Source organism: Poeciliopsis prolifica, unplaced genomic scaffold (genome assembly GCF_027474105.1).
Source record: "Poeciliopsis prolifica strain line A6 unplaced genomic scaffold, Auburn_PproV2 SCAFFOLD004, whole genome shotgun sequence".
In the NCBI taxonomy this organism is placed as follows: Eukaryota; Metazoa; Chordata; class Actinopteri; order Cyprinodontiformes; family Poeciliidae; genus Poeciliopsis; species Poeciliopsis prolifica.
The window spans coordinates 8,884,517-8,910,539 of record NW_026562379.1 but is presented as its reverse complement, the minus strand read 5'-3'; the positions used below and the strand labels follow the sequence as shown (position 1 = coordinate 8,910,539).

General features: G+C 37.3%; 1 protein-coding gene across 13 annotated transcripts in view; it reads right to left on the bottom strand.

The window, feature by feature from the left end:
- Positions 1-26,023, bottom strand: part of LOC129359031 (rap1 GTPase-activating protein 2-like) — an 89,171-nt gene that overhangs the window by 3,241 nt on the left and 59,907 nt on the right. For 6 of the 13 annotated variants that reach the window (XM_055028385.1, XM_055028375.1, XM_055028381.1 and 3 more), the window contains 18 exons: positions 19,670-19,754; positions 11,895-11,930; positions 10,268-10,300; positions 9,573-9,605; positions 8,863-9,084; positions 8,653-8,756; positions 7,595-7,673; positions 6,841-6,894; positions 6,123-6,206; positions 5,923-6,023; positions 5,009-5,138; positions 4,628-4,783; positions 3,309-3,380; positions 2,236-2,322; positions 1,977-2,117; positions 903-1,052; positions 519-631; positions 100-201 (listed from right to left, as the gene is read on the bottom strand). In XM_055028385.1, coding sequence (XP_054884360.1) covers positions 100-201; positions 519-631; positions 903-1,052; positions 1,977-2,117; positions 2,236-2,322; positions 3,309-3,380; positions 4,628-4,783; positions 5,009-5,138; positions 5,923-6,023; positions 6,123-6,206; positions 6,841-6,894; positions 7,595-7,673; positions 8,653-8,756; positions 8,863-9,084; positions 9,573-9,605; positions 10,268-10,300; positions 11,895-11,930; positions 19,670-19,754 — 1,782 coding nt within the window. Of the gene's footprint in view, positions 1-99; positions 202-518; positions 632-902; positions 1,053-1,976; positions 2,118-2,235; positions 2,323-3,308; positions 3,381-4,627; positions 4,784-5,008; positions 5,139-5,922; positions 6,024-6,122; positions 6,207-6,840; positions 6,895-7,594; positions 7,674-8,652; positions 8,757-8,862; positions 9,085-9,572; positions 9,606-10,267; positions 10,301-11,894; positions 11,931-12,112; positions 12,154-16,443; positions 16,538-19,669; positions 19,755-26,023 lie in introns of those variants that run through there. The other 7 variants (XM_055028376.1, XM_055028383.1, XM_055028387.1 and 4 more) reach the window with 6 other exon arrangements.

Genomic DNA, 26,023 nt, shown 5'->3' with positions numbered 1-26,023 from the left:
GTTAAGATAACACTCTTGAAATTTGTCATAGTTAACCCTAGAACACAATTGTATTTTTATATATTTAAGTTTTAAGCTAAGTTTCAGTTTCCAAGTGACCTTTCTTTGTTGGGGCAGATCTCAGGTGAGCTGGGATTGGATGACGTCTCTGATCTCAATTCTTGGGAATGCAGGCAGATCTCTGCTGGTTTATGATCACTGCTGACAAACCACGATCAGACAGCTTGAACATTTCCACAGTTTGTCAAAATGCCACCAAAAAATGTATGAATGCTTATGTTTCTTGTTTTTTTTTTTTTTTTTTTAATTTATGCAGTCGCTCAGCAGAAATTGTGTATAATTGGGAAGGAGAAGGCAAAAGTGAAACATTTTATTGGAATGCAATTAAACACAATTTCAAAAACAGACCTGCATTTGTATACAACCCCAATACAACAATTTTAAGATTTTTCACTGGCAAAACAGAAAAGGATAAAATAAAACAGGAAATGGATAGATTAAAGATGTAGAAAACTGACCTGCGTGTGTGTTTGTCTGATGGAGCGTCTGTGCTCGAGTGGAGTCGTGGGAAGAGGCCTGAGCGCCGTTTCACTGGGCTCTTTAAAGGAGATTTGGCTGACAGAACAGGAGGCTGGAGATCACAGATGATAAATTAAAAACCTTACTTAAAAAAAAAGAAAGCTTCACCACCACTCTAAATAGAAATGCTGTAAAGGCCTGAATTGATCAAGCTAACTGACTGTAAATGGTCCAATAACAGAACTAATATCTAATGAATTATTACATGGAAACTAACACAATCACAGTCTGGCAATCACATTTCTGCAGGTTTTCACAAGGAAGGTAACACGGTAACAGATCTCGTTCTTTTCTCTCCCACTCTTTATTATTAGATCCCTTACAGTGAAGGTGCTCTTTGTGCATTCACTGGTGCTTTGTGGCAATCCCCCACCACTGAGGCTGGCAGGGACCCCACCTGCCACCCCGGGGCTCCGGTGACGATGAGAACCCACCACGGTCTCCATGGAGTGGCTCCTGACGCGCATGGCCCTCTGATGTGCGAACAAGGAAGCAAACAAGGAGTGGATCAGAGAGTGAGGAACAAACGGATGCAGATTGGTAGACAAAAGGTTGTTACAAGGGAACAACGTGAAGGGACAGAATAAGAAGTGAAAAACTCAAAAAGTTTTATTATTAAATTTTTTTTTTACATTTAAAAATTATGTCCACCAGAGGGCAGCATTCTCAATGGAAGATGTAATAAGCAGCATAGTTGGAAATGTGGGTTTCACTTTTTTGTTGACTTCATATTTTCATATCTAGTCCTGAAATTTTCAGAATTAACATAAGAACATCAAAACCTCATGTTCTTAAAAAGCATGAACACTACAACTCAAACAATGCAACAGTCTTTTTTTATTGTTAAATTATAGTCTTCTCATTTATTTACAGTAATACAGACAGGTGATAAACTGCCAGAGCAACGAGAGCAATGAGAATAGCCCCTCCTGGGACTGTCTGCACAAACTGCAAAATAGCAGATATCCACAATCCCTGCAAAAACGTAAGAGAGTCAAATCATCACCATGTTCACACATTTTGTCATTGCTACATCTAACTGGTCCCATCAACCTCAGCTAATCTACACATGTGAACAAAAGAAAATGGAATAAAAAAAGGGTAGAGAGTAGAAAGAGGAAGAAAAATACAAGCATGAACACTTCGGGGTGTTACATTCACACTCCGGTGTAAGCGTGTCTTCTCAGCTACAACTGCACATTCTCTATATAGAGTTTAAGTCTTTGAGGACTGTGAAAAAGAGGCATCCATTGTGATAACAGTGGTTTCGCACCTTAAGCCATCTCGCAGACCTGTGACATTTATCTGACCTGGCAGTGTAATGATGGTGATCAAATAAATGTCACAGAGCTGAGAAAAGATTGCCTGATGTACTTTTGTCTGGGATTTATGTTCACCTTGAACGATTCGAGCAGACCCCCATGTCCACCGTTCTCCAGCTTATCCTCCTCCCCCATCTGCCCGAGTCCCAGCACCGCCTGGCTCTGTCTGTGCAGCTCGTCATGCAGGTTGTCCAGCAGGGCGGCTCGTGTGCGTCCCTGCAGTGAGTTCAGCCGCACACAAAGGCTGTTTACGAAAAGGGTCTGCAGCTGCTGGATGAAGCTGGAAAGTAATTGAAGGGTGGGCTGTGGGGTTGGAGTGTGTGGCGTGCATCACCTCCAGCTTGGCAAATTTGTCAGATTTGTAGCAGGCATTCTCGGCATTGATCAGCTTTGTTAGCAGGAATTCTCGGAACTCAGGACCCTGATTGTGAAGGTGTGGGGGGGGGGAAAAGAGATAAAGTAATAAAAAAAAAAGTATTGGTTTTTATCAAGTTTCTCAATCTTATTTGTTTTTTTAAATGCAATGCCATTTTAGTGAGAATAGTAGGAGGTACAACTAGTCTTTACACAAAACAAGCAACAAATTTAAGTCAAACTAAATTACCATTTAGATGAAAAGAGTCACCATAAACATTTAATCTGTTTTACAATTCAGTTGGAATGACAGCAATAGATGTATACAAACACCAAGCAGGAAAACTATACACACTCAATACATAATACAAAACAGAAGAACATGCATAAAAACATTTTTTGGTACTGACTAATTCGTTCATTCTCTTTTAGTCGAATATAAAATATTTACAGTTTTGGAACATAATTCTAGTAGCTAAACAAATCCATCCTCACATATAGAAATGTCTGGTTATTTTTGGAGTACACTGGAATTCGCTCTGTTATTCATATATGCATGAACTATAGTTGTATATTAATCCGCATAATTACATTGTAGCATAAAATATGTAAGTTTTCAGTTTTATTTGATTGATGTCTCTTCTAAATGCACATCATTCTGACAGGCTGCTAACTTGATTTCTCCTGCAGAAATGCTCCCTGATTCACCATAGTGAGGTCACTCTCTGCCTATTGTGGGTAATGAACCAAGTACTCCAGTCCGTCCACAGAAATGGCTCCTCTCTGACAGTGACCATGAAGGCCTGCAGAGCTGCTGGCTAGTATTCTCTTTTTATTATTATGTTTTCTGGTTTCCAAACCGAGCACTTTAATGTCACCCTAAAGGTTGGAGATATTGAGGGATCTGTGACAGACAAGCAAGACAAAATGTCTGAAGCAACTAATATTTATAACTTGCTGCATGTCTTAAGGTTTTATTGAAGTGAAAATATGGAATACTGTTAAATAGCAGGTTAATTTATTGCGCAAATAAATTTCAGTTCTTTCCGTCACCTTCTTGAAGACGGCCGGGTTTGGGAGCGGAGGCCCAAAAGGAGGAACGTCTTCTCTTGCTGTAACAGACACCTGATGAAACAAAGTCACAACAGTCACTCAGACAAGCATAGCATTGCATCATTGACTGATAACAGAATACAAAATATAATCCTGGGAAAAAAACAAAAACAAAAAAACTAAGCACATTCTAGTCTCTTCTCGAAGATTTAAGATGAAAAATAACAACCAGTTTCTTTGGTTTTGATAAACAAAGCACCAGATCTTCAGCAAACTCAACAAACTCCTTGGAGCATATAAGTGTTAGCACAACACCAGGAAGGAAATGCATGAGCAACAACCTCACAACAATTGTGGCTAATCAGGGTTAATGGTTGCCTACTCTATAGCAGATAGTCTGGGCTGTCTGCTATAAAACAAGTTAAATGTCAGCTTTCATCTCAATGAGAAAAAAGATTGAGATGTCTTCTCTCTAATAAAAATATTAAAGAACGACTCCTGGTTTCAAAGTGGAATTGCAAAATGCTTGGAAACAAAATCATTTGCACACATGGGATCACATATTTACCCCACATAAGGCATATTACCACAAACACTTCAGAATAAGTGCCAAGCACAGTGCCAACCACAGTGGTGGTTTGGACTTTCTTTGCAACCATACAGCTTACTGACACCAAGTTCCCTGTAAACTCAAGTTGTAATGCTGTTTTACAAGTGGGTGGTGTTTATTTAAATTTGTTTGACTGGAGTAATATTGGGTGTGTAGGTCCTGAACATTTTAGTGAGCTTCACCCTTCTGTTGTTTGATCAAAAGGCTCGTAATGTGACTCGAGCATCTCTCCAAGGATTCTGGTGAACACGTTTTGTGCTGCTCAGAATGACTCTTCTTGATGATGTGTTCACTTCTGATTCTAAAGAAGACAAACTTAGTGTTTGCGCATTTGTCTTGTTCAAGTTTAAATAATTAAAGCTGAATTAATAAGTGATGTCCAGGTCTAAGCTGCATCTTCTAATTGGATGCCTGTTAGATGAGGGTTTGCTGTAAAGTCAACGCTAACTGAAACTTGGCTAACACTGGGTGGGCAAACAAGTGAAGTGAGTGAAAAATGCTGCAAAGAAGAAATAATTCAGTTGCGTGTAAGAAACTGAAAAAGTCAGACAGAACGCCACTATTGAAAGTAGTTACTGCTAAATTTGGTTCTACAAACTCTTGAATAATGTGTCTTTTTCTGAGAAGGTACTGTTCTCCTTGCTATGTGTAAACCAGTCTATTATAGTCTATTAGCTCTCTGATTTTTATCAAAAAGTATGCATCATACCTTGTAGGTTGTGTGATCTGTACAGGGGTTCTCGACCTGCACCAGAACATAGGCGTGCAGGAAGTTTGAGGCGATCATGTCTGGAACAAAGGGCGTGGACTCTTCCTGGAAGACCGCGGCCACGATATCGTTTCCAATGTGTCTTTTCCTTTGGAGCTGTGGATGAGAAAGCCAGAAGAAAATCGCTGTTTGCCCCTCTCTGTAATTAGGAAGACTTCTCAGGAAGGTACATTTTTCCATCTATTTTAGATTTTTATTAGAACAAGCAATTATATTGACAGTAAGCAGACCTGACCAGTTTGCCCCTGACTCAAAGCATCTATACTTAGGTGTTAAATCCGCTAAGTAGCCAGAATTAAAGACAGTATTCCAGGTTGGTACCTGCTGCACGTCGCCCTCGGTGAAGGGAAGCTTAGTTGATACATGGAACATAATCTCTCTGTGTCTGAAGACAGTGTAGACGGATTCAGATCCCGTCTGTCCATGAGACACATCCAGTCCACCGCGGAACCTGGAACATCATCAAAACCGATGTTTTACGTTGTACCCAACATCCAGCCATGACTCTATCTTCATAAATGTTGTCCTTAAAGGGACCATTCAAGATTTTTGAAGTCATTTAAAGTAGTTAATCATTTTGCATAAATCCAGATTTGTTATGTGAAGATGGCCCCAGAGCAGTATATGGGCAAATATGGACATCTTCCACTTAATACAACTCACAGGGGTTTATGTAAAAGTTATTTTAGGAATTTTTTTAGCATTTCCGCTCTGTGCCCCTCTCAAGTTTAACATTATTTTCTGCCTGCGGCACAAACTCATCTGGATTCATAGTAAATGAGAGAGTTATCTACTGCAGGTAATATTTTAACTGTTTGTAACATTTCAGCAGAACCCAACCTCAAAAAACACTGAACGTTTCCTTTTAATGAGGTGTCAGAAGTGACTGTTTAATATGCGATAACCCTGAAGCTTTAAGATGGAAAGTGTGAGTATACCAAAGCACAGGAAGAAAATAATTTAAAAAAGGATCCAAAGCTCTGATTACATGTCCATGTGGCACTTTTCTCTTCAGATCTGTTTCACTAAGCACTTTTGCCCGTTTGCATGCTGAGTCTGAAGCAGCAGGACAAGGTTACAGTAATTAAACCCCACTCTCAACTTCCTTTAAAATGCACTCCTGTATTTTTCCTTTCAATCCCCATTTGGCCTTTTCTCTTTCTCTGGGATTATTTGCTATAATTGTGTCAGTTTTCTTTTTCTCCTGTTGAATTGCACTGTTTTCCAGCCCTTACCCTTTAAAATCCTGGAGCTCAATGTTGTCTCCTACGATGCTCAGGAACTCCTTGAAAGCGGGCGTCTCCTCATTGTTTCCAAATAACTCTTCCTCTGATGTCTGAGAAGATTTCACACCAAACAGAAGGAGAAAGGACATCTAGTCATTTATACTTACACAGTTGAGTGGTGAATGGCTGTATAAGGAAAAATTGCTCACCTGTCCAAATTTCTGGTAGATGACTCCAAATTTGAACGTGTTGTTCACCTCATGTTCATCATACGCCACTATCAGCTGGGATCCCTGTACAAGGATTAATGTATAGTTTTTCTCTCAACTTATTACACAATCTTTGCTCGTCAAACCCATTAGAAAAACATGTTTTCTTCTGCTCCAATGGGCAGCTTTATCGGGTCCATATTACATAAGGGCCAATATGTGACAAAATGTAGTGGCCCCCAGTGACGGCGGTGGTCCTAGAGCCTTATCTGTTGCATACGGAGACACAGATGGCTTATTTTCCTTCCCTTAGGCACAGGCTGAAAGCGCACTCCATCACCAGGCACACAGTAAGGAGCAGCAAATTCATCACATCAAGCTTAGAAAGTTGTTCTATGATCAGTTGTTACTTTAACAGGAATGACGTAGCGGAGGAAGATTACCATCAGTTGTGAAATGTGTAACAGAGCAGAATATATTTTTGGTAAAGCAGTCAGAAGGTACTGAATCTGACTGCTTTATTAAAAAGGGGGAGTGTGGACAGGAAAACAAGCTGGCAGACATAATTAAAGATAATGCATCATACAAACATTTACATAAAAAGCCTGCGGACATGTCAAGAAATTATTTAAAACATTTAAAATTGGACAAGCGTTTAATTGAGGTGAAAGCTGCAATTAGGAAGAGGTCACAACATGGTAGCAGAGGGTAAACTCACCCGAGGGTAGAGAACTGGGCTGAACCTCAGGCCTGTGGCATCGTCACACAGCAGCTGAAACAAAGACAGATCTCTGAAACTCAAACATACGCTGCCTACACGGCATCTGATCTCTGTTCTGACTGCAAGCATCAGCCAGACACTTTATACAGATTTTCACAGACTAAAATACCTTCATGGTGCCATGTATTGAGTTTTACTGACACAGAGGTGGATTTGATGTTTAAAAGAAAACTAAGTACATAACTGGCATAACTAAACTGGCTTTAAGTTTAACTTAAAAAATATTGATATAATTAACTTCTAAATTCTTATTCTTATTGTTGTTTATTTTCTTAGTCTTCAACAAGTTTTAATTTTTTTGTACTCCTTTACTTAATTTCCTTATTTATAACTGATATTATTTTTTAGCCTTTTCCTCTCATTTTATACTTATTAATTGCACCATCATTGTTCAGAGATGGATGCTTTGTCAAAATCTAAGAATATACTGTAAAATCGTGAGGATCCTCCTTATTAGACTGAAAATTTGTGTTTAGTATTTCTTTTTATCTTATATTGATCTTATTAGTAGATGTCAAATTTTCCAACAGCGCTGTGCTTTTTCTAAATGTAGTGTGCAGAGAGTAGAAGGACTAAATTATAAAATATGCTAGGTAAACAAGACAGAAGCATGGAACACAATATGTGTGTTAAAGGCTTTTGATTCTGCTATTAATAACAATTATGTGAACAATAGAAAAAAGTTGTTTACCTTTGCAATCTGAGGCACACTGGGAAGCTGACTGATGCCAGCTAAAGAGATTCTGTCATGAACTGTTTTGGTCCGAGATCTACAAAAACAAACAAACAAAAACATAGGGCTGGTCAACAATGAGTTCAATTTTAGTAATTTTTGAACATCTGAAGTTTTAGACGGAATTTATATACAGTTTCTCTGATGTGCATAAATAATCTTAACAAGTTGAAAGGATGACTGACACTAAATCTATAGTAAATATAAAATGAACATTGTCACTCGAAGCTGTCGAGAAAAGATGAACGCCTGTCAAAAACCGCACAGAGACCAAGCAAAGTATGAAAATAAAGTACATATTTTTCTGTGGTGTTGAAAATGACACCAAACGTGTTAATAGCAAGAAGCTGAGATTTACAGACACACAAACTGAATCAAATGACAACCATCAACCACGGTGTTTGGCTTATCTGATTCAGAGAAGTTTGATGGTGATTCAGACAAACTGAATGTATATATAATAATAAAGAAACAGGATTCCTGACCATTTTTATTAATCATTTTTAGATTCTGCTTTCATTTGTTTCTTCAGAAGAAAACTCTATAATGTGGAACGTATAAAATTTTTAACACTGACTCTTGTATGACAATTTACACAAAAAAATTGGCAAGTGATGAAATTCGGACAAGTCACTGCTTGCATTTAAAAAGATAAATCGAATTAGGTTCACAGAAGGTCTGAACTTTACAAAATCAAGTAATCTCATTTCCGCCCCAGTTGCAAAGAAACAAAAAATAATACAGATCAAACAGTATAGTTGAAGATTTTGCAAAACCTTTCAAAACAGGTCTGGAGTGCATTATGGTACTTAGATTTTAAAAACATGCAACCAAGCCTAACATTAATATTTGCACTTTTGTTTTGAATGATAGTTTGGTTTATTGGGTAAAAGTCCCCATCTTTGCTCATCATAAGCAGATTCAGACAAAGATAAATGAGAAGAATTCAAAGTTACAGTTTTTTCCTCTGTAAACATGTCAAATGAATGCAAAGCTAAGCCTTCCCTTTAGAGTACCTGAGCATGATGCGCAGAAACTCCTGGCCTTGAGCCTCCTCGTGTTTCAGAGACATGATGAGGTTGCCTATGCTGCTGCCTGTGCAGTAGTAGTTCATGTGCTCCTGCAAGTATCAAAGTAGGAAGAGACATTTGAGGTCAAAGACAACAGCAGACTTGCCCCTCTTAACACACAGTGTTGCTGACATTTATGCAAACACACACCCTAACCTTGCCAAGGAAGTGTTTGCGGTAGGCTCGAGCTGTGCTGTTGCACTCCAGGCGGTAGCTATGTGCCCCGCCAGGGCTCATGCCCTCATCTCCATCCTCTTCCTCACAGAAACTGGACTCAGAGGAGGAAGGGGTTCCAGCTGGTGCCTCTGCATCTTCGATCCAGTAACCCCCAAACTGGGGCAGGATCACCTGGGGGTATGGACCGCCTTTCTCCAGGACCTATGGCATTAATGTGGTGCAAGACAAAAAAAGGGAGGAAGTCAGAGTGAAATCAAAGAAATATTTTAGTAACATGAAGTGAAAGCTAATCCCTGGTAAACCTATTCTGATCCCTTGACGTTTTCCAAATTCTGACACATAAAAAAAAAGTTAATGCTTTTTAATTGGAGTTTGTGAATGAACCAACAAAACCAAGCGTGTGGTTTTTGTTTTTTTCTGCAAAACAAAAAGCATTCAGCCCTCTTGACGCTAACGTTCCTAAATTAATCAAACATGCCCTAATTAGTAAATAGATTCCACCTGCATCTAATTTGATTTCTGCTTCAATGCGGATGTTCTTTGTAAGAGCATATGAGTGCTTCTCAAGCCACTGCAAGGATTAGAAAAGCAAAAAACAGGTTTTGAATTCTGCATCTATGCTACAAACCACCTCTGGCTGAGAGCTGCATATCAGAAAGGTGTAAATGTGTGTTTGGAAAATGACTCACATCTTCTATCCGTGGGTAGGGGATATAGTCATCCTGTAAAAGAGAAGACATGAAGACTTTTATTTCTCAATAAAGAAGTGATTTATCTCGTGACCCTCACAGGTCACAACGGTAAGGTTGCAAGTGCAGCCGACAGGCACAAAGGATACTAATGCCAAAATGGACTTTCAGGAGGTGATGCAACAAGCTGAAACAAACAATCATTAGCAAAAAATCAGTGAGGGCGTGTCACCCCTTAATGATGCCAGAGCTATTTTGATTCAACAACACCTGAGGTCAAGAGCTATTTAGTGCCTGTAGCAATCTGGTTCCAGCGTACGACCTCCAAACACAATCAAACTCTGGTAGCCCCCCTGAGAATGCAGGGCTACGGACAGACGGTCATTTATATTCTGCAGCTGCAGGAGCCAGGATACTGACAGTCCACAGAGGATCAATTGACAGTTGGAGTTCATTCAGCTCGTAATCAATCGGATCAGAGGGGTATTGATTCTACATTTTAAAAAGCTCTGAGAAAAATCTGAAGAAATGCACACAGGGGAGTTCAGACAGATGTGAGAGGAACAATCACAGAGTAGCAGCAGGCACCACAAGGCAGAGATGGAAAACAGAAAATGGACAAATGGAGGTCATATCATAACATAAACTAATGAGATCCACAGAGAAGACATGACCAAGCGTCCGGTCGGCCACACCTTCCATCTTTTGGTGTCTTCAGCTTTGGGGACCTTATTAGAGTCCAGTCGCAGCGTGAGGGTGGAAAAACACAAAGGTCAGGAAGAAAGTTCTGTGCATTTAAAAGGTGCCTGCAGCTCAATGTTCTTGTTTACAGACCTCACTTTCTCTGTTGCCAGATGACAGCTGACTCATATTTGTTGATACACACACTCACACAGGCACACGCATGCACATGCACACACAGGTAATACATACACTTAGTCATCCTCTCTCTAAATCAGACCGAATGAAAGCTGCTTTTCAAATGTCATTTGGGCTACTGTAGCACCGAGATGCAGGCTAAAGCTGTACCCTGTAGCAAACATAGCGATAATGTACGCATAAACAAACTGTCTAATTCTAAAACAAATAAATGGACCTTTTCTTCAGTGGCAGTCTCAAACATTGGAGCTCCCCACTGGGTTTTACCCCCCGATGGTCACTTAAAGGTAACTTGGAGTATTCTGGTAACCTTGTCTTTCTGACACAGACACCTGCTTGTTGACACTTTTAAGTTTGTCTGTTTGAGCGTGCATTGTTGAGTCAGAGACATTGAAGAACTCAATGGGATTAAGAGGAGTTGAAAGTGGGAAATGAAGAATACAACGATGTACAGAAAAAATTTGAATATCAGCTATGTTTGTGAACTGTTTGTAAAGCATTCTGTTTTAAACCAGGATTCCTCAAATTGCAGGATGCTAAAATTGCTACAAAACAAGCAAAGTGACAGTCCACATATAAACTACATTGTGTTATAAAAACTGAAATGTCATAGAATACTGAGTTGGTATTTACAATATGTTAACATATTTCATATTCATGTTTACAAAAAAAAAAAACCTTGCAATTTGCATGTTTTACTTTTCTTCCTCCCATGTCTCAGATAGGGTAAAAATAGATCCTACAAATGATTGTTTTGGGGTACAATATTAAATTTATGCACAACACAGAAAACATACAATTATAAAGGGTTATTGCTTATTACCTTGAAAACATTTTCTAGCTACTATCTCTCATTGACTGATTACCTCACAATAAACTAATATCTATGCCCATTTGGTGAAAATCTAATCACTAACCTACAAACAAAGAAGAGGAAACCGTTGCTTCTTGTCTCCCTGATGGTGACTGTTGTCTTTTGAAAGCCTCTGTCCCCCTTTCTTCTCTACTCTATTCCCTTTTTATACCCCCATCTGTCCTCCAACTACTCAAAGCCCATACCCATGGGGTCGCAAAGAGAATGAGAGGCAAATTTTGCTCAGAAGGAACAGAAAAATCAATGTATTCCTACTAGGGAACGAGAAAATAGTCTGTCTAGATCTTTTCAGAGATCCACACAGCCTGCTCAAAGCATCCACACCATCCAAAGTGAGAAACACATTTAATCCCACAGGCTGACAGAGAGTGAAAGACAAAATCTCAATATATCTGCTAGATTTTAAAGACAAAAAGACAGGAAAAATGCCTTTTAGGAGGTCAGCACTGAAACAGTCAAAGTCTCCCTCTAGTAGTCGTCAAGAGAAGAAAGGAAAGGAGGAAGGAAGATATGCAAACATTGCAGAAGGAAAAGGAACTTTCACAGGATAAAAATGGAGCATTTCCTACCTGCATCTTTTCCAACATATCGAAGAAATCTGCAGACTGAAAAAGAAATAAAATCATTAGAAAACCTGTAAAACAACTGTAAATGATGGCAAACCTTGATTTACATAACAACAACTCCCAACACAAAGTCAAGTTTGTGCATTAGCCAAGTCATGGCTTTCCTGCTGTACCTAATTATCACCTTATGCAGGTGATTCAACACAGAATGCAAAACCCACCAGTCTGAATTTAAAGGTCTTCCTCTGTGCAGTCGCAAACAGAACTCTTCAACTCTCACAGTGTCAAGAGGGCAGGGAAGGGCAGCAGACTCACACCCCTGAATACATTCTGATAAGGAACCACTTCCTCTGAAGGCAACACGCCCACGGACACGCTCTTACACAAACACAAGCGGGCCTGGGTGCTGCTACATGTCTCTGTCCCTGGGCGGAGGGTGGGAAGAGGAGGTGCTTCCACCTTTCCTCACACAGAAAAGCTGTGAAGGTGATAATGTTCTACACGTGCTCACATTCTGCTGGCCTTGTAATGTGCATAGATAGGGGTTTGAGAGCGTATGTGCATATCTTCACGCTCACACATCAAGATGCCACAACATAGGGATTTCACACACAAAAAAATATTGATAAGAGCATGTATAATAATAGGGTGGTGCTTCCTAAAGTTATAAAGCTTAATGAAACAGCAAATGAACAAGTGAAGCCTGGGCACAGACATTTTATATGCTTTTATTTCAGTCATCAAAGATCGATTCATAAGCGGTACTCTTATAAAACCTAATTGTCACCACCTTCAGTGCCAAAACACACAAACACAAACAGGGCTCTTATCAAACTGTTAATATTAACCACTGAGGAGTGCACTGTAGTGCCAAGGCTATACTTGAAAACAACCAGAGAGACAAAAAACTATATTTTTATGTTTAAAAAAACTTTTCCAGTGGTGTTTACTCCTCTTTCTACAGACTGTAAGAATAGACATTCCCTTGCAAAATGTTTTAAATTACTTGTCAGATTAAAATCATATTGGAACTTTCTGGCACAAGGAGTGCATAATTCAGATACGGGGAAATAAGAAGGTTAAGACATATCAGTGAACATTTCAACGTTATTATTCTGTTTCAAAAATGACACTGCACTTTGTAGCATTCATTTTGTATTTAGCCCCAGTGAGTCAATACTTGGTAGAACCCTTTAGCTGCTATTACAGCAGCAATGTTTTTGAGGCATATTCCTAACAGCTTTGCACAAGCAGGAACTGAAATGCTTGCTCGTCTTTTTTTTTTTTATCTATTTAATTAAACTTCTATATCAACAGGTAAAATGCCAATAGACATTTAGCACATCTTTTGAGAGATAGTCCTGACAAAGTCAACAACGCAATACGTCCACATTCAAAAATAGAACTGAAACTGATAACTAAATGTTAAAACATTTGGGAATGAAACTCAGTGAGATTGGACTGAAAGGCTCAGTGAACAGCAATTACAATTTTATTAGATTTAGACCATTTTAACATATGAATGAACAAAGTCATTCTATTGCAGGTTTGGCTGATTTGGTTAATGTAACATGGAACCGCTGTGCAAATAAAACATGTTTCCACCCTCTATCTGGTTTTCTATCTTGATTAGCCTACTCTATCTTACTCTATCTGATTCTATCTTACATCCTGAGCAACTTTATGGTCTGAATAATAGCATAAACACACCCTCACATCATGATACTGCCACCACCGTGTTTTAGCGTGGACACCTGTTGATGTTCACTCTGGACTACTGTGAACATAGCAGCTTCTTTTAATGTGATCCCCAAATCCACCATTTTGGTCACTTTTACATAAATGCAAGATTCGGATAGCAAATTTACTAATTGACCAATTTCGAAAGATATCAGAATAAGATGGCTAGAATGTATGTTTGTGTCAATATTTTCAGTGTTTTGTTAGAAAAGAAAATGAAAAACATATTATTTCCCTTCATTATTACTTTTATGGGTCACTTTTTGTATGTGCTTCAAATTCTAAAGAGGTGCACTGATGTCTGTGGTTGAGAGACAAACTTATGAAAAAGCTTAATGGGTATGTATATTTTTGCAGGGTGCAGAAGGTCATGCAGTGCTTGGGCAATGCGGAATGTTGGAACAGTTTTTTTTTTCCTTTGTATTAACTGAGCTCTTGCAAAAAATTAGTTGGAGGAAAGACTTTGTGCTCAATTTCCAGTTCTATCACCAACAGTGAATAGAGAATAAAGAAGAGAGTCTGTGTTTATGCCTGGCCGTCAGTCTGAATACTGCCTGAATGTGCATCGTTTTACCCTTGCTGCCCTGTTCTCTGTTATCTCTTTGTCTCGTCATGCCAATTTGTCCTCCATTTTCTTTTTTTTTTCAGCCAACCTTTTCACTTCTGGCTTTCCTTTCTCAGTGTCTCTTCAGCCAAGGCAACATCTGCATCTCTCATCTCCCATAGCAACCTGAAGAGGACACCTCAGGCTGGCCAAAAGCAGATTAAATCAGCAAAATGGCCTCCACAACTGATTGACTGACAATTTTGCTCATTGGCTGGCAAAATTCACACATATTCATGTTAAGTCCTGAACTTTATTGGCCACAAAATTGAAAGAGAGGAGGAAAAGTCACAGCAATCTTCACACATTGCTGATTTTTATTTGCACATTTAATTTAATTTAATTTCAGACATGCATATTAAAGGCAGAAACTGCAAGAGGTCTATTTCATTTTAAATTGTAGTTCTGAATCTTTGATGGGAGGTTTTGGTAAAACTGTGTTATTAGTTAAATCTTAGATCTCAAAACAACTCTGATCTCTGAACTTCTGCCAAGGCTGCTTTGTGAACATTTGGATTTTTATAATTTGAAGTGGATTTGATTTTCAACGAAATCTGTAATTGTTCATATTTGGACATGGATGTAGGAGGTGGTGTGCTTCTTGTGATCTTGTGTTAAAAATATACTGAAAATATGTTTTTTAAAAAACATGATTCTGCTGTTACTCCTGAATTTGTTCTCTTTGAAAGGCTATTTTTATTTCTAAAACATAATGTGAAGCATTTTCAGTCAGAAGCAAAGAGAATAAAATGTTAAATCATGTTAGCCTTTTAAGCAAACAATTCTGTATAGACTGTTCTACTGCGGTCTTTTCTCATCTAGAAATGACTCAGTGTGAAAGAATTAACATTTCCCATTCTCTGTACGTGTTTCAAAAAGGAAGATAACTGCTGGTCCACCAGGTCTGACTTCAGGTTGCTGTTTAAATAGCCATTGGTTTCAAATAACTCTACAGCAAAGTTTTTTGTGTGAATGGCACCCAGGCAAACTCAGTTGTGCACAAAGTTTTTAAAGTTATTCTCAACATCAAGCAAGTGGTAAAAATCACCTCCATTTGTAGATGCATATTGGCGAAACTGACAGATACATTTGCTTTGGGGGATTTTTCTTTGTTTGCTCCCCATTTTTTGATGCTACCCTTGGCAACTGTTTATATTGCTCATATCTAAAACTCCCCCTGAGCATCAGAGTAAAAAAAAAAACACCTAATGCAAATGTGGCTGTGGAAAAAAGATTCATAAAAAAGTGTTTGCATAAACTTCCATGACGTTTTCCAGATCTGAGCTATTTTAACCCTCTCAGGCTCAAATTACTTACAAAGACTAGCTAAGTAGCATTTAGCTGTTGCAAATCTGCAACATCTGCCTGGAGAGGGTTAAGATTGTAGAAGTCCAAAATGAACTTCATTAAAACACCAAGACTGTATGTAGAAATCTTAACTTCAAAAGGCCTTAGCTATCACTTTAAGATTTCTCTAACTGACAAAAACTCATCTAGCTGGGAACACCGGCATATTTTAATAACAGCATGCAAGAGCTTCACTCAGGAACTGGAAAAAGCTCAACGAAAGGATGAAGATGCTTCTATTGAGTAAAACACACGTCAATAAAGTCACATACAGTAGAGCTTCAGTGATGATTTGCATCTGGAAAAAACAGCGTCGTTTTGGCTTGGTTATGAAAATGAGGCTTCACATGTTAGAGTAAAACCCAGATAAGAATAGGATATACAACTGAGGAAAGTGTAAGGGATGAATCCAAATCAAACAAACATTTGTTGTTTCTGATTAGTCCAAGAGCTCAATTTCTAGTCTTTCAACTTAAAACTTGAAACAAATATTTAGAAATATTTCCAGGATAATAAATGTTAATAGCAGGGTTTTGAACTTCAGCAGAAATATGCGGCAATTTTACTATATTAAGTTGGACATTTACTAGCATACTGACTTTACAAAACAGTAATAATGGTTGAACTGTGATATTTTTTCCCCAACTTTGATAATGACTAATTGCAATAAAAGCAACTTTTTTCCAGGATATATTGGTCATAACAGAGGCTGTTGGTATTAAATTCAGACTCTAACATTTCAACTGTTATACAGAGAATAAACCATTCAGCTGAACACTTTAATCTGCAAACACTGGTTATTAAGTTGATTTGATCAACAACCTATCTGAGTGTTTTTAAAGGCAGTCGACTCAGACTTACCATCACAGGACTTGAGACGTCCCCACTTGTCTTTTTTCCATATGTTTTCATTTTTGCCTCTGCTCTCAGTTTTGTTTATCCTCTGTTTTGACTCAGTCGCAGAAGCTCCAACAGGAAAGTCAAGTCAGGTGAGTAACTGAATGATTTGTCAAAGCAGTACAGGTCAGCCTAGGGTGTTCACCGCACGTGGCAGCAGGAGTTATGTAGGACAGATTTACAGTGTGCTGTGTCACCATGAGTTTCTTGAAGGAAATTATTTATTTATAGAACTGAATATGATACATATTCAGTGTGCATCGTCATAAATATGTGAAAATTTATAATGAAAGAGCAATAACATAATTTATTTCAGGTAAGCATCCACTCATTCATACTGCCTGCTTTAACAAATTGGTCTAAAAACTCCAACATGTCAAAAGAGCAATTAATGTTGAAGTACAGAATATTCAAGTTAGTTTATGAGGGACTAGTGTGATGTCTGAAGTTTCACGGTGAAGGTCATATCTTTTTATGCTTCTTCTGATCCTTTCTTTTTGCAGAATAGAATGGCACAACATTAAACTTGATATAATATGGTGCACAGGAGTGAATATACTGGCAGTGTTTTCTAATCAACTGATCAATATAACGTTATATTGACCAAGGTCCGAAAAAATAATCATCACCATCATTAAAACCTTGTGACAACCGCCTGAATGGTTTTTTGCCATTTTTAGACATAGGAGTTAGGTGTGAATTAGCACATCACTATTCAGCATTTTAAATGAGATTTGTTTCACTCTGATAACAGAAGTAACAGCCAACACCATGGTGACATTGATGGAGGCCTTTAAAAAGACACTTGTAGCACGATCGGTATGTAGCACGTTTGTCAGGGATTTTGAAAAGTTTTAAAAAATCTCAAATCAGCCATCCAATTTAAAATTTAGTAATCATTGAAAGTCCCAAATGATTGTAAAATGTATCCCAGTGAAAAATATATAAAAATATATAATATTTTAAAAAATAAATTACATATAAAAATAAAAATAAATTACATATACTTTGCAACTGGTTAAAATTTTCTATTTATGATTCAAGTGGTAATAGAGAGAGATCTCATTTTGTCAACTTAATAAGCTTCTTTGTAATAGTTTGAACATTTAAGTGAAAGGTAAACAATGATGCCCATTTTGAAATTGAAGAGTGAATATTGAAATAAATGTATTTTATTCTTCAATACTACAGCGCATAAGTACACATGATGGATTTAACCACTGTGCTATTCACTTTATTTCTCTTTGGTTACTTATGTATGACTTGAAACAGATTCTCTAACTGCTCCACTAATGGAGAAAACACTAATGTTGGACTGTAAAGTCGAAGCTTTATCCAGAAGCTAAATAAATTAGTTGATGAAATGAACCACAGAATATTTCATTAGCCTGTCTGAAAAAAGGATGAATGTTTTTAAACTGAAACCATGGATTTGATGTACATAGCGATTATAAGAGCTTTCAAACAATTCAAGTCTTGCTATTAAAGCTCTCCAGCTCCTAGCTGAATTGTTGGTTGCCAGCTGATAATTAGCAGAAATCATCCACATATCAAGTATAAAAGTGATGCTTTGATTCTATCTTCTTTTCATATACATGTTTTCTTGTATATGAAGTTTTTTTTTTTCCTGTCAGTCACTCTGCAATCTCAATTTGTGATGAACAGGGATGATAGTGCACTTCGAGGTCAATGTAAAAAAGTGTTTCCTTCTTAGAGAAGTCATTATCTGTTTCTTGTGTAAGATACTGCCTTGGGGGAAAAACAACTCTTCAATGGCTTTTCAAAAAAACAGCACAATATGAGTAATAGAGGCCAGGAAATCATTACATCTGAAAGGCTCTTGCAAATAGGAAAAAGCATTCTTTATGTGCAGGTCAGTAAAATGTCATAACATATGTCATTGTGGCATCTCCTTTAATCAGACATTTAAAATGCATTTAAAAATCCTCAATATTGTGATATATTTTTACACTTTGGTTCCTGTGACAGCACAAGTCCTGCTGGTTATTTATCGTGAAGATATCATCAGTCTCAGAGTAAAGTCTCCAACCATTTCCTTTGCTATGGCATCGTGATCCAGTTTATCCTGCAGGATGACATGACTGCAGTTCTTTTTATATGGAGAATGAAGTTTTGTGCAAATACTCAAATAGACATAAGCTGGTATGATAAGCTTGAGTAGAAATATCACAGCTCAACTTAGCTTAGAGAAAAATAATAATAAAAAAACATCAAGCCATCTAAATGCTTTTGTTTAAAACTAAAAGACAACCGGTGTTCCATATTGCTTAGAACTTTTTGCATATTTACATATTTGTTGATGTTTATTAATGTCTTCATTTCAAATAAATAAACTAATAATTTTCCTAACATCTTAATAAAAAAACTTTAAACCATAAGATCATCATAACAGACAACTTGCACTGATGTGAGACCAGAACTGTTAAAAATCTTGAAGCCAGAAACTGGCCCATTTACAACACTGCAAATAAAATTGGATAATTTGTAATAAAAAAACAGACTCTGTAGACCTTCAGAACCAGTAATGGCTAATAATCTGCAAAAGGAAGTTACCCCACACTAATGGAGAATAAAAAGAAAGATAGGGGTATTAAAGCACTTTAGCAAACATTGAAAAATGTTCATGCATTAACTTTCATTAATCAAACTATTCCTTCTTGTGAGACATTCTTAGTTGAAAAATGCAACTAAGAATTGCATTTTCTTAGTTTCAAGAATCTCTTGTTTCTGCATTAGGGTGGCATAATACCTCTTTATTTTCCTTTTCTCTAAAGTGAATCCCTTCTTTAATGTCAAGTACATACATAAAGAAGGGATTACAGCACTTCCCGCCTGGAAGACCAGAATTCAGCTGAAGCAATCAAGCACATATTGACTCAGATCAGAGAAAGAAAAAACAAATATAACAAAGCTTAACTGAACCTCATTTTAGGTACTTGCCCTTTACACATATCCCATACAACAATAAATATCCGCAAATTCTAAAGTAAGATAAGTTGTGGTTTTACTTCAGCATAGCAGGTACATATAAAATAAAACATAATGTAAAAGGTTGTTTACATGATTGTACATTTATCATGTACAACACAAAACCGTGTGTTTTGTTTTTGATATGGATGTGATGCAGTAAATAATCCCTCCACATAATATATGAATGATGGTGTCATACCTTCATGCTGGGTGGTGCTGTGCGAGGTGGTGATGGGGGACATTCTCCCAGAGGGACGTTGGAGATGTTCAGTAGTTCCTGTTTCCTAGAAACACAAAGGGAAAAAAAAACACCTTTAATTTATTCAGATCTGTGATCGACAAAGTGTTCACAGGGGCATACATTCGTGCTTTCCTTTATTTGCGCTGTTCAAAAATGGGACCATCATTTAAGTGTGAAAAATCACAGCACCTGCAAAGGCTTCTAACAATAAGTCTTCATGTTTCAATGTTCAACTAAGATGAAAACAAGACTAGATTTTTTTTGTGCTTGTTGATTTTCTATTTATTTAAATTCTCAGTCAATTGGCTAATACATATTTAGCTCATGCTTTAATCTGGACATTTGCGCTGTGCTAGTGTTGAAACACATTCAAATGAGGATGCTTGGTGAAGCAGAAATGAAATCTTAGACCCTTTGAGGCACATGGATAAGACTCAGTGCTCACAGGCCAAATCTCATGCTTTTAGTGTTAGTGGTGAAAACAAGTTCTCCCATGATCAGGTTGATGAGTGTGTTGTTTTATTTATGTCTTGGATTGTAATTCAATTTGACTGAAGATTTTTACATTCTGAATCTGAAAACGTTCGTCCATTGAAGCAAAATGTATTGGCTTTTTAAGCTAAAGTAGCCTTAACCAAAACTATAATAATAATAATAATGAATAAATAAATAAATAAATAAATACAAAATCTAGCACATCAACTGCTTTAGCGCATTGGTTTAATTCCAATAAAAATGTAGACTAAATTATTCTTTAGAAAATGTCTTCTGATTATATTCTAAAGATTTACCACAAAGCACTGACCCCAATCATTAACGTCTAGCTGAAGTGGCCATTACAGCCAGTGGACAAGAGTGAATCATATAGCTGTTAGGTAACTGCGCACCTCTATTTCATTTTAATATTTGATGTTCCTCTAATCAAATGTTTTAGCATTACCTCGATGGGAATCTGCAATTAAGAGGCTTTCTGCTGTTTTTGTATGCTTAAAAGAGTTTCAGGGGGCTGACAAAGAGCTATAAGAGGTCATTTGTATCTGAAAGATTGTTCTAATTTTCCTACTTTCTTCTGTATCTTAGCATACTTAGAAGCATGAGTGCACACTAATTATGATCCCAGATGCTAAAGGTTGAGGTGTAACTGAGGAGATGTGGGAAGATAAGATATTTTGAGAAAATCCTGTTGAAAACCAAGATTCATAAGTGTTGACACTGCTTTCTCTAATTAATACATTAATACATTCCAAATTATGCAGGTGAAACAGGCAAACTACATTGGATATATAAATAATTTGTTGTTGAACCAGACATGAAATGTTTGAAGTGAAAACTGGTTTCAGATCAGGAGCTACAAGGACAGAGCTGACTTTTAATTTAGTTAATTTAGTTTTGATATAAAATTAATATGCATCCTCTTTTGCTTCATTAACTGCAGAAATAAACGTTACCAGCTCTCCATTCTCTCTGCTGCATCAAGTGGTTGTAAGTGACAAAGGTGACATGCTGAATTAGGTGCAGAATAATAAAAGAAAAGAAAACAGAGAGCACGAGAATCACAGTAAGGAATGGAAAAACACAGAAAAAGAAGTCACTTCAGGCCGAGCCTTTTTTCCCCTCCAACAGTCTCAGCATTATAACAAAGCACGGTTGTGTTCCTGTACATCAGTCTTGTTGACTGTCAGGTCTAAGTAGCCAAGGTTGAACATTAAAAGAAGATCATATGCTATCACAGACCGAGAGAGAATATAGGACTGAAGAAAACACGTTTCTGAAGTGCATTGTGTTCTTTCTTTGTTCTCTGTGAATGGCAGGTAGCAAGTGGTTTTCCACTGCTGACCTGTGAAAAGGAAAAGCTTGTATAGACATCTGTCTCCAGGGCGCATCTGTGCTGTGAATTTCTACAACTACAGCAACCCAAATCTTTCTGCCTTACACCGTCACATACATCTGAATACAATCACATGTATATACAAACTGTGTGCATTTGGAGGAAAATGTCCATGTAGTATTATTTGGATCCTTGGTCCATGTATTTCTTGGATTTTTATTGGTTAAAATTCTAAGTTTGATATTGTTTGCATACGACAACTGATCACAGTGCTTTTAAGTAATTTGGTCTATATATATATTTCTTTAAATTACTCTTTAGGTTTTGTTTTCTTGTACTTTTCAGAGCAGCGATCCTCAACTGTGTGTTATAGTTGTAAGTCAGAAAACCATTAAGATTGACCAGTGTTGGGGGGACCACCATTAGCAAGAAGCCAATAACAAAGTATTTCTCTCCACTTTATGTCTTCACAAAGAAAAATAACTGGTTCACAACTCGAGGTTTATGGAAGTGTGTAGTTCAATGTGAAACAAAAGTGCTGATAAATTGTTTGGACCTGCAACTTTCAATGTGTTCCATTCATGCACATGGTACATTGGATTCTTAGTTGCTCCGATCATTTGGGTGTTCGCGTCCCATTTCAGACCAAGAACTTGAAACTATGACTCCCTTGTACCAAGAACACGCACCACTATGTCAGCTAATTGGTTCAATTCCTGTGGTTCTCATGACATCATCATCTCAAAGTTGCACAAAGTGGAATTCATAGTTTTCCTTTTTTTTCTGTGTACTTCTTAAAGCTTTGCATTATGGGAAATCCTACAGTGATAAGCCTAATTTAATGCCCAGCTGATTTTGTACATTCAGACTGCAGTGTCTGTAAAAAGACAAATAAAAGTCACTGAATAGTAACTTTAAAAGATGGCAGAATTCATTTTGCTACACTAAGCCCACTAAAATATTAATCTCACCCGCAATGTTTGGAGTATATCCTCACATCAAATGGGCATAGATGGAAACAAAAGCACCACATAAAGTGAAACATAAAACTGCAGCAAGATCAAGAACTTTGCTCTTTGCTGAAATTGCATTTCAATAATAGCAGGGAGGAAGCAAATAATTGATCAATTTTGTACTCAGTGAACCCGAAAATGTAGCAGAGCACTATTTCTGCATACCTTTCTTGTACAACAATGCATTTAACATAGACATTCAAACAATGTCATCTACATGTATTGTTGAACCTCAAACAAGTAGCAAATGCCCCATGTGCCATGGATTACTATTTAAGCAAATCTGTCTGAATGAAACTCTGACAATCATTCAGGTAGAAGGGGAAAAAGTCAAGAATGACATCGTGCCAATGTTAAAGAAAGTCATCATTATTTGTTCCAAGTTTAAAATGACTCAGACCAAAAGGGTAAGGAGTGTGAAGGGTGTGTGCTGGAACAGAAGGAGAAAACAAAGGAGGAACAAGTCATGGGGTCATGAATGGGAAAATGAATGAGAGAAAAAAACAATATTTTTAAAATGAATGGCTCTCATATAAGGAGCTTTGGATCAGAGCGTCTCAATATGACCTTAACAATACAGCCGAGAGGTCCAAAGATTTATTTTCACACACCAGTTTTAAGACTTGTTGCCAGTAGACAGAGGAACAGCAGACAGCGGAGTGTATGTACAGATGTAAAGGTCAGACAGGAAGAGTGTAAACCAAGGTGCCCTTCAGAGAAAAGTCTGAACTTCAGAACTAATGTGTTAAAATCACGTCTGAAATATTCATAGCCTTTACCTGAGAGATGTGAGAAGGTCAAGAAAGTACGGTGAACACAAAATGCCAATTACTGTAAGGATGGATCACAAAATATCTCACGTTTCAGTACACAGAACTGTTTTATCACACTGTATTAATATTCAAATAAATAGATTTAAAATTATAGAGGTATGAGTACTTTACAAATTATTAGTGGCTAGTAGCCTGCCTGATCAGATGTTCTTATAAAAGGCTTAAAATTATTAAAGACTGAACTCAGAGATGCCATCTTCCTGTTAAGACAAAAGGAAACAAAAAAGTGATGAATCCTTTATAGCTTGTTCGGAAATTCTTTCTTTCTAATGTTTTGTTTTGATGAATATTTTGTAAATCTGAAAGGGATTATGCTCCAAATTCAGTAAAAACCTGGGCTAGAACATAAAATGACCATGTCACATTCAACCCTCTCACAACCAGCTGACGCAGACAAGGTGTGGCAGGAAATTCTCCGCCAATGCAAAATGCTGCCTCTGCCACAAAATTACATTACTGCATGCAGAAAACTGGCCATGGGCAAAACACTGAAGCTTGGACAGTGTTTGTGAATCTCTCAGGCAGGGTACTCTTCTAATAACAGAGGAATCTATACCAGACTTTAGGTTTCTTTAAATAGTAAACATATTCTTGTTTTTGTGTTCTCCAGACTCTTTCACAATACGCTCAGATTTAATAATTGTGAACCTGCAGCGACAACAGGAAATGCAGCATAATGCTCCTCATTCATATGGCGAGTACATGACGTACTTTTATTGCACAGCCACATCCACATAATCCTGTTTGCATGTGCTGCTGCTTAATTAAAGTTTATTCAGCAGTAATTACATCTATTCCCAGATTATGTTTATCTAATAATGAGATGCAAGAGTATATAAGTGTGCCTATGTAGGAGCCTTTCAGGCAAAAATACAGAAAGAGAGACAGAAACTTATTTCTGATCATAAGTCAGTTTGACTTTTAAGATAAGACTTGACTAATGAAACATCCGGGATTAGCTCAGAGGGGGATAGAGGGTGGAAAAAAAGAGACATAATACAACAAAACAAGACCGCCATGCATGCTCACATGACTGACCAAGCTCAGGAAGAAGAGATAAAGGCATGAAAAGGAAATCCGGATGATGGAGAAAGGATAAAAAGATAAAGGAGAGAGGACTTAGGCAGAATGATGACATCCTGGTTTCTGTTATTAGGAGCTCACTGTTTGGCCCAGTTTTCAGCTAAACCTAATATTTATAATGAAACTTCATGAAGACGCTGATCTTCAAGCTGATTGACCAATTACAACAGTGATTGTTTCTCTAATGGACTTAATCCAACAGTAATTGTAGATGGAGAAAATTCGAAAAGCACGAAGTGTGCAGACCTAGTCGGAGCAGAGAGGTCTGATTATAAAAAATAGCATCACACAGCAGATGCCACTGCAATATCAGTTATTAGACATGACAGCTGTGGGTTTGATAAGCACTCACTGAGGCTGCTGTTACAGTAGGTACGCAAAAAATCTGACACCCACAGCTTAATGTGACTGTGCTTAATTAAGTTAGAGGCTATGAACCCATCTTACAGAAAGGACAACATATACTTGATGAACCGTGCCAACAGTTTATGTCTGCAAACATGGAAGCTTGAAAATAAACACAGCAACCCTATTGGATCAGATTTAATAACTACTACACATCAGATTGAATTAAAACATCTTTCTGCTCCCTATTCTTCTTCCGTTTCCATTTTTCATTTTAGTCAGTCTGTCGATATTAAAACGTGTGCACAAAGAGTTAAAAAAAGATGCATGTGTCTGTCTGTCCAACAGGAGAGCCCAGGAGTCAGAGAGGTCAACAACAGAGCAATCATTAGGAGGCAATGTGAATCGATGCTTTTTCCTTTGGGTAGAGGCAAGGCATCATTATAGTCCCTTATGAAATGAACAGCAGTGAAACCAGACAAGCTGAAATAATCCAAATATCATTAGACATTAGAGAGGAAACAACTGTAAAACTGTTTAATTGAAAATATTGATAGCCAAAAAATATATATTTTTCTGTCTAACAGCTCAGTGGTATAGTGGTAATGGATCCATCCATAGACTCTATTCATTATGTAACCAGCCACAAACTGATATAGCGTATGAACGTTGTACAAACAGAACCTAGTGTTACAACAAGTTCACTTACAACATCTACAAACTAGTCAGGCCATGTCCAACTAAATGTGGGTTTTTACACCAAATGGTCCCACACTGTACTTCCGCTGACAAAATGGAAAATGTTTTCATAATATTCTAATACTATTTTTCTGTACTTTCAATAATGGTTCCAGAAATGTTTTGTACAACATTTTGTTTTATTCAGTTATTTCAAACTGGTGAGGGCACCACAGTAAAACAGGTCTTATTTCTTTAACATTCAAATATCTTAGCATATATATTACATGTAGTCTCCAAATAGTTTATTGGTTAATTAATTGTATATGTATTGTCTCCTCTAAACAGTTTTTTTCATTAAATCTTTGTTATTGCAAAATTTATGTTTACATTTACATCATAATTAGTGTCTTTTATTGTAAATATTTTGAGAAATATTTTTAAATCTTACTCTGATCCTACATAATACAGTCCTTTTAAAAATGTCATTGTGTTCAATATACTCCAGATATCATTGGAATACAGCACAACT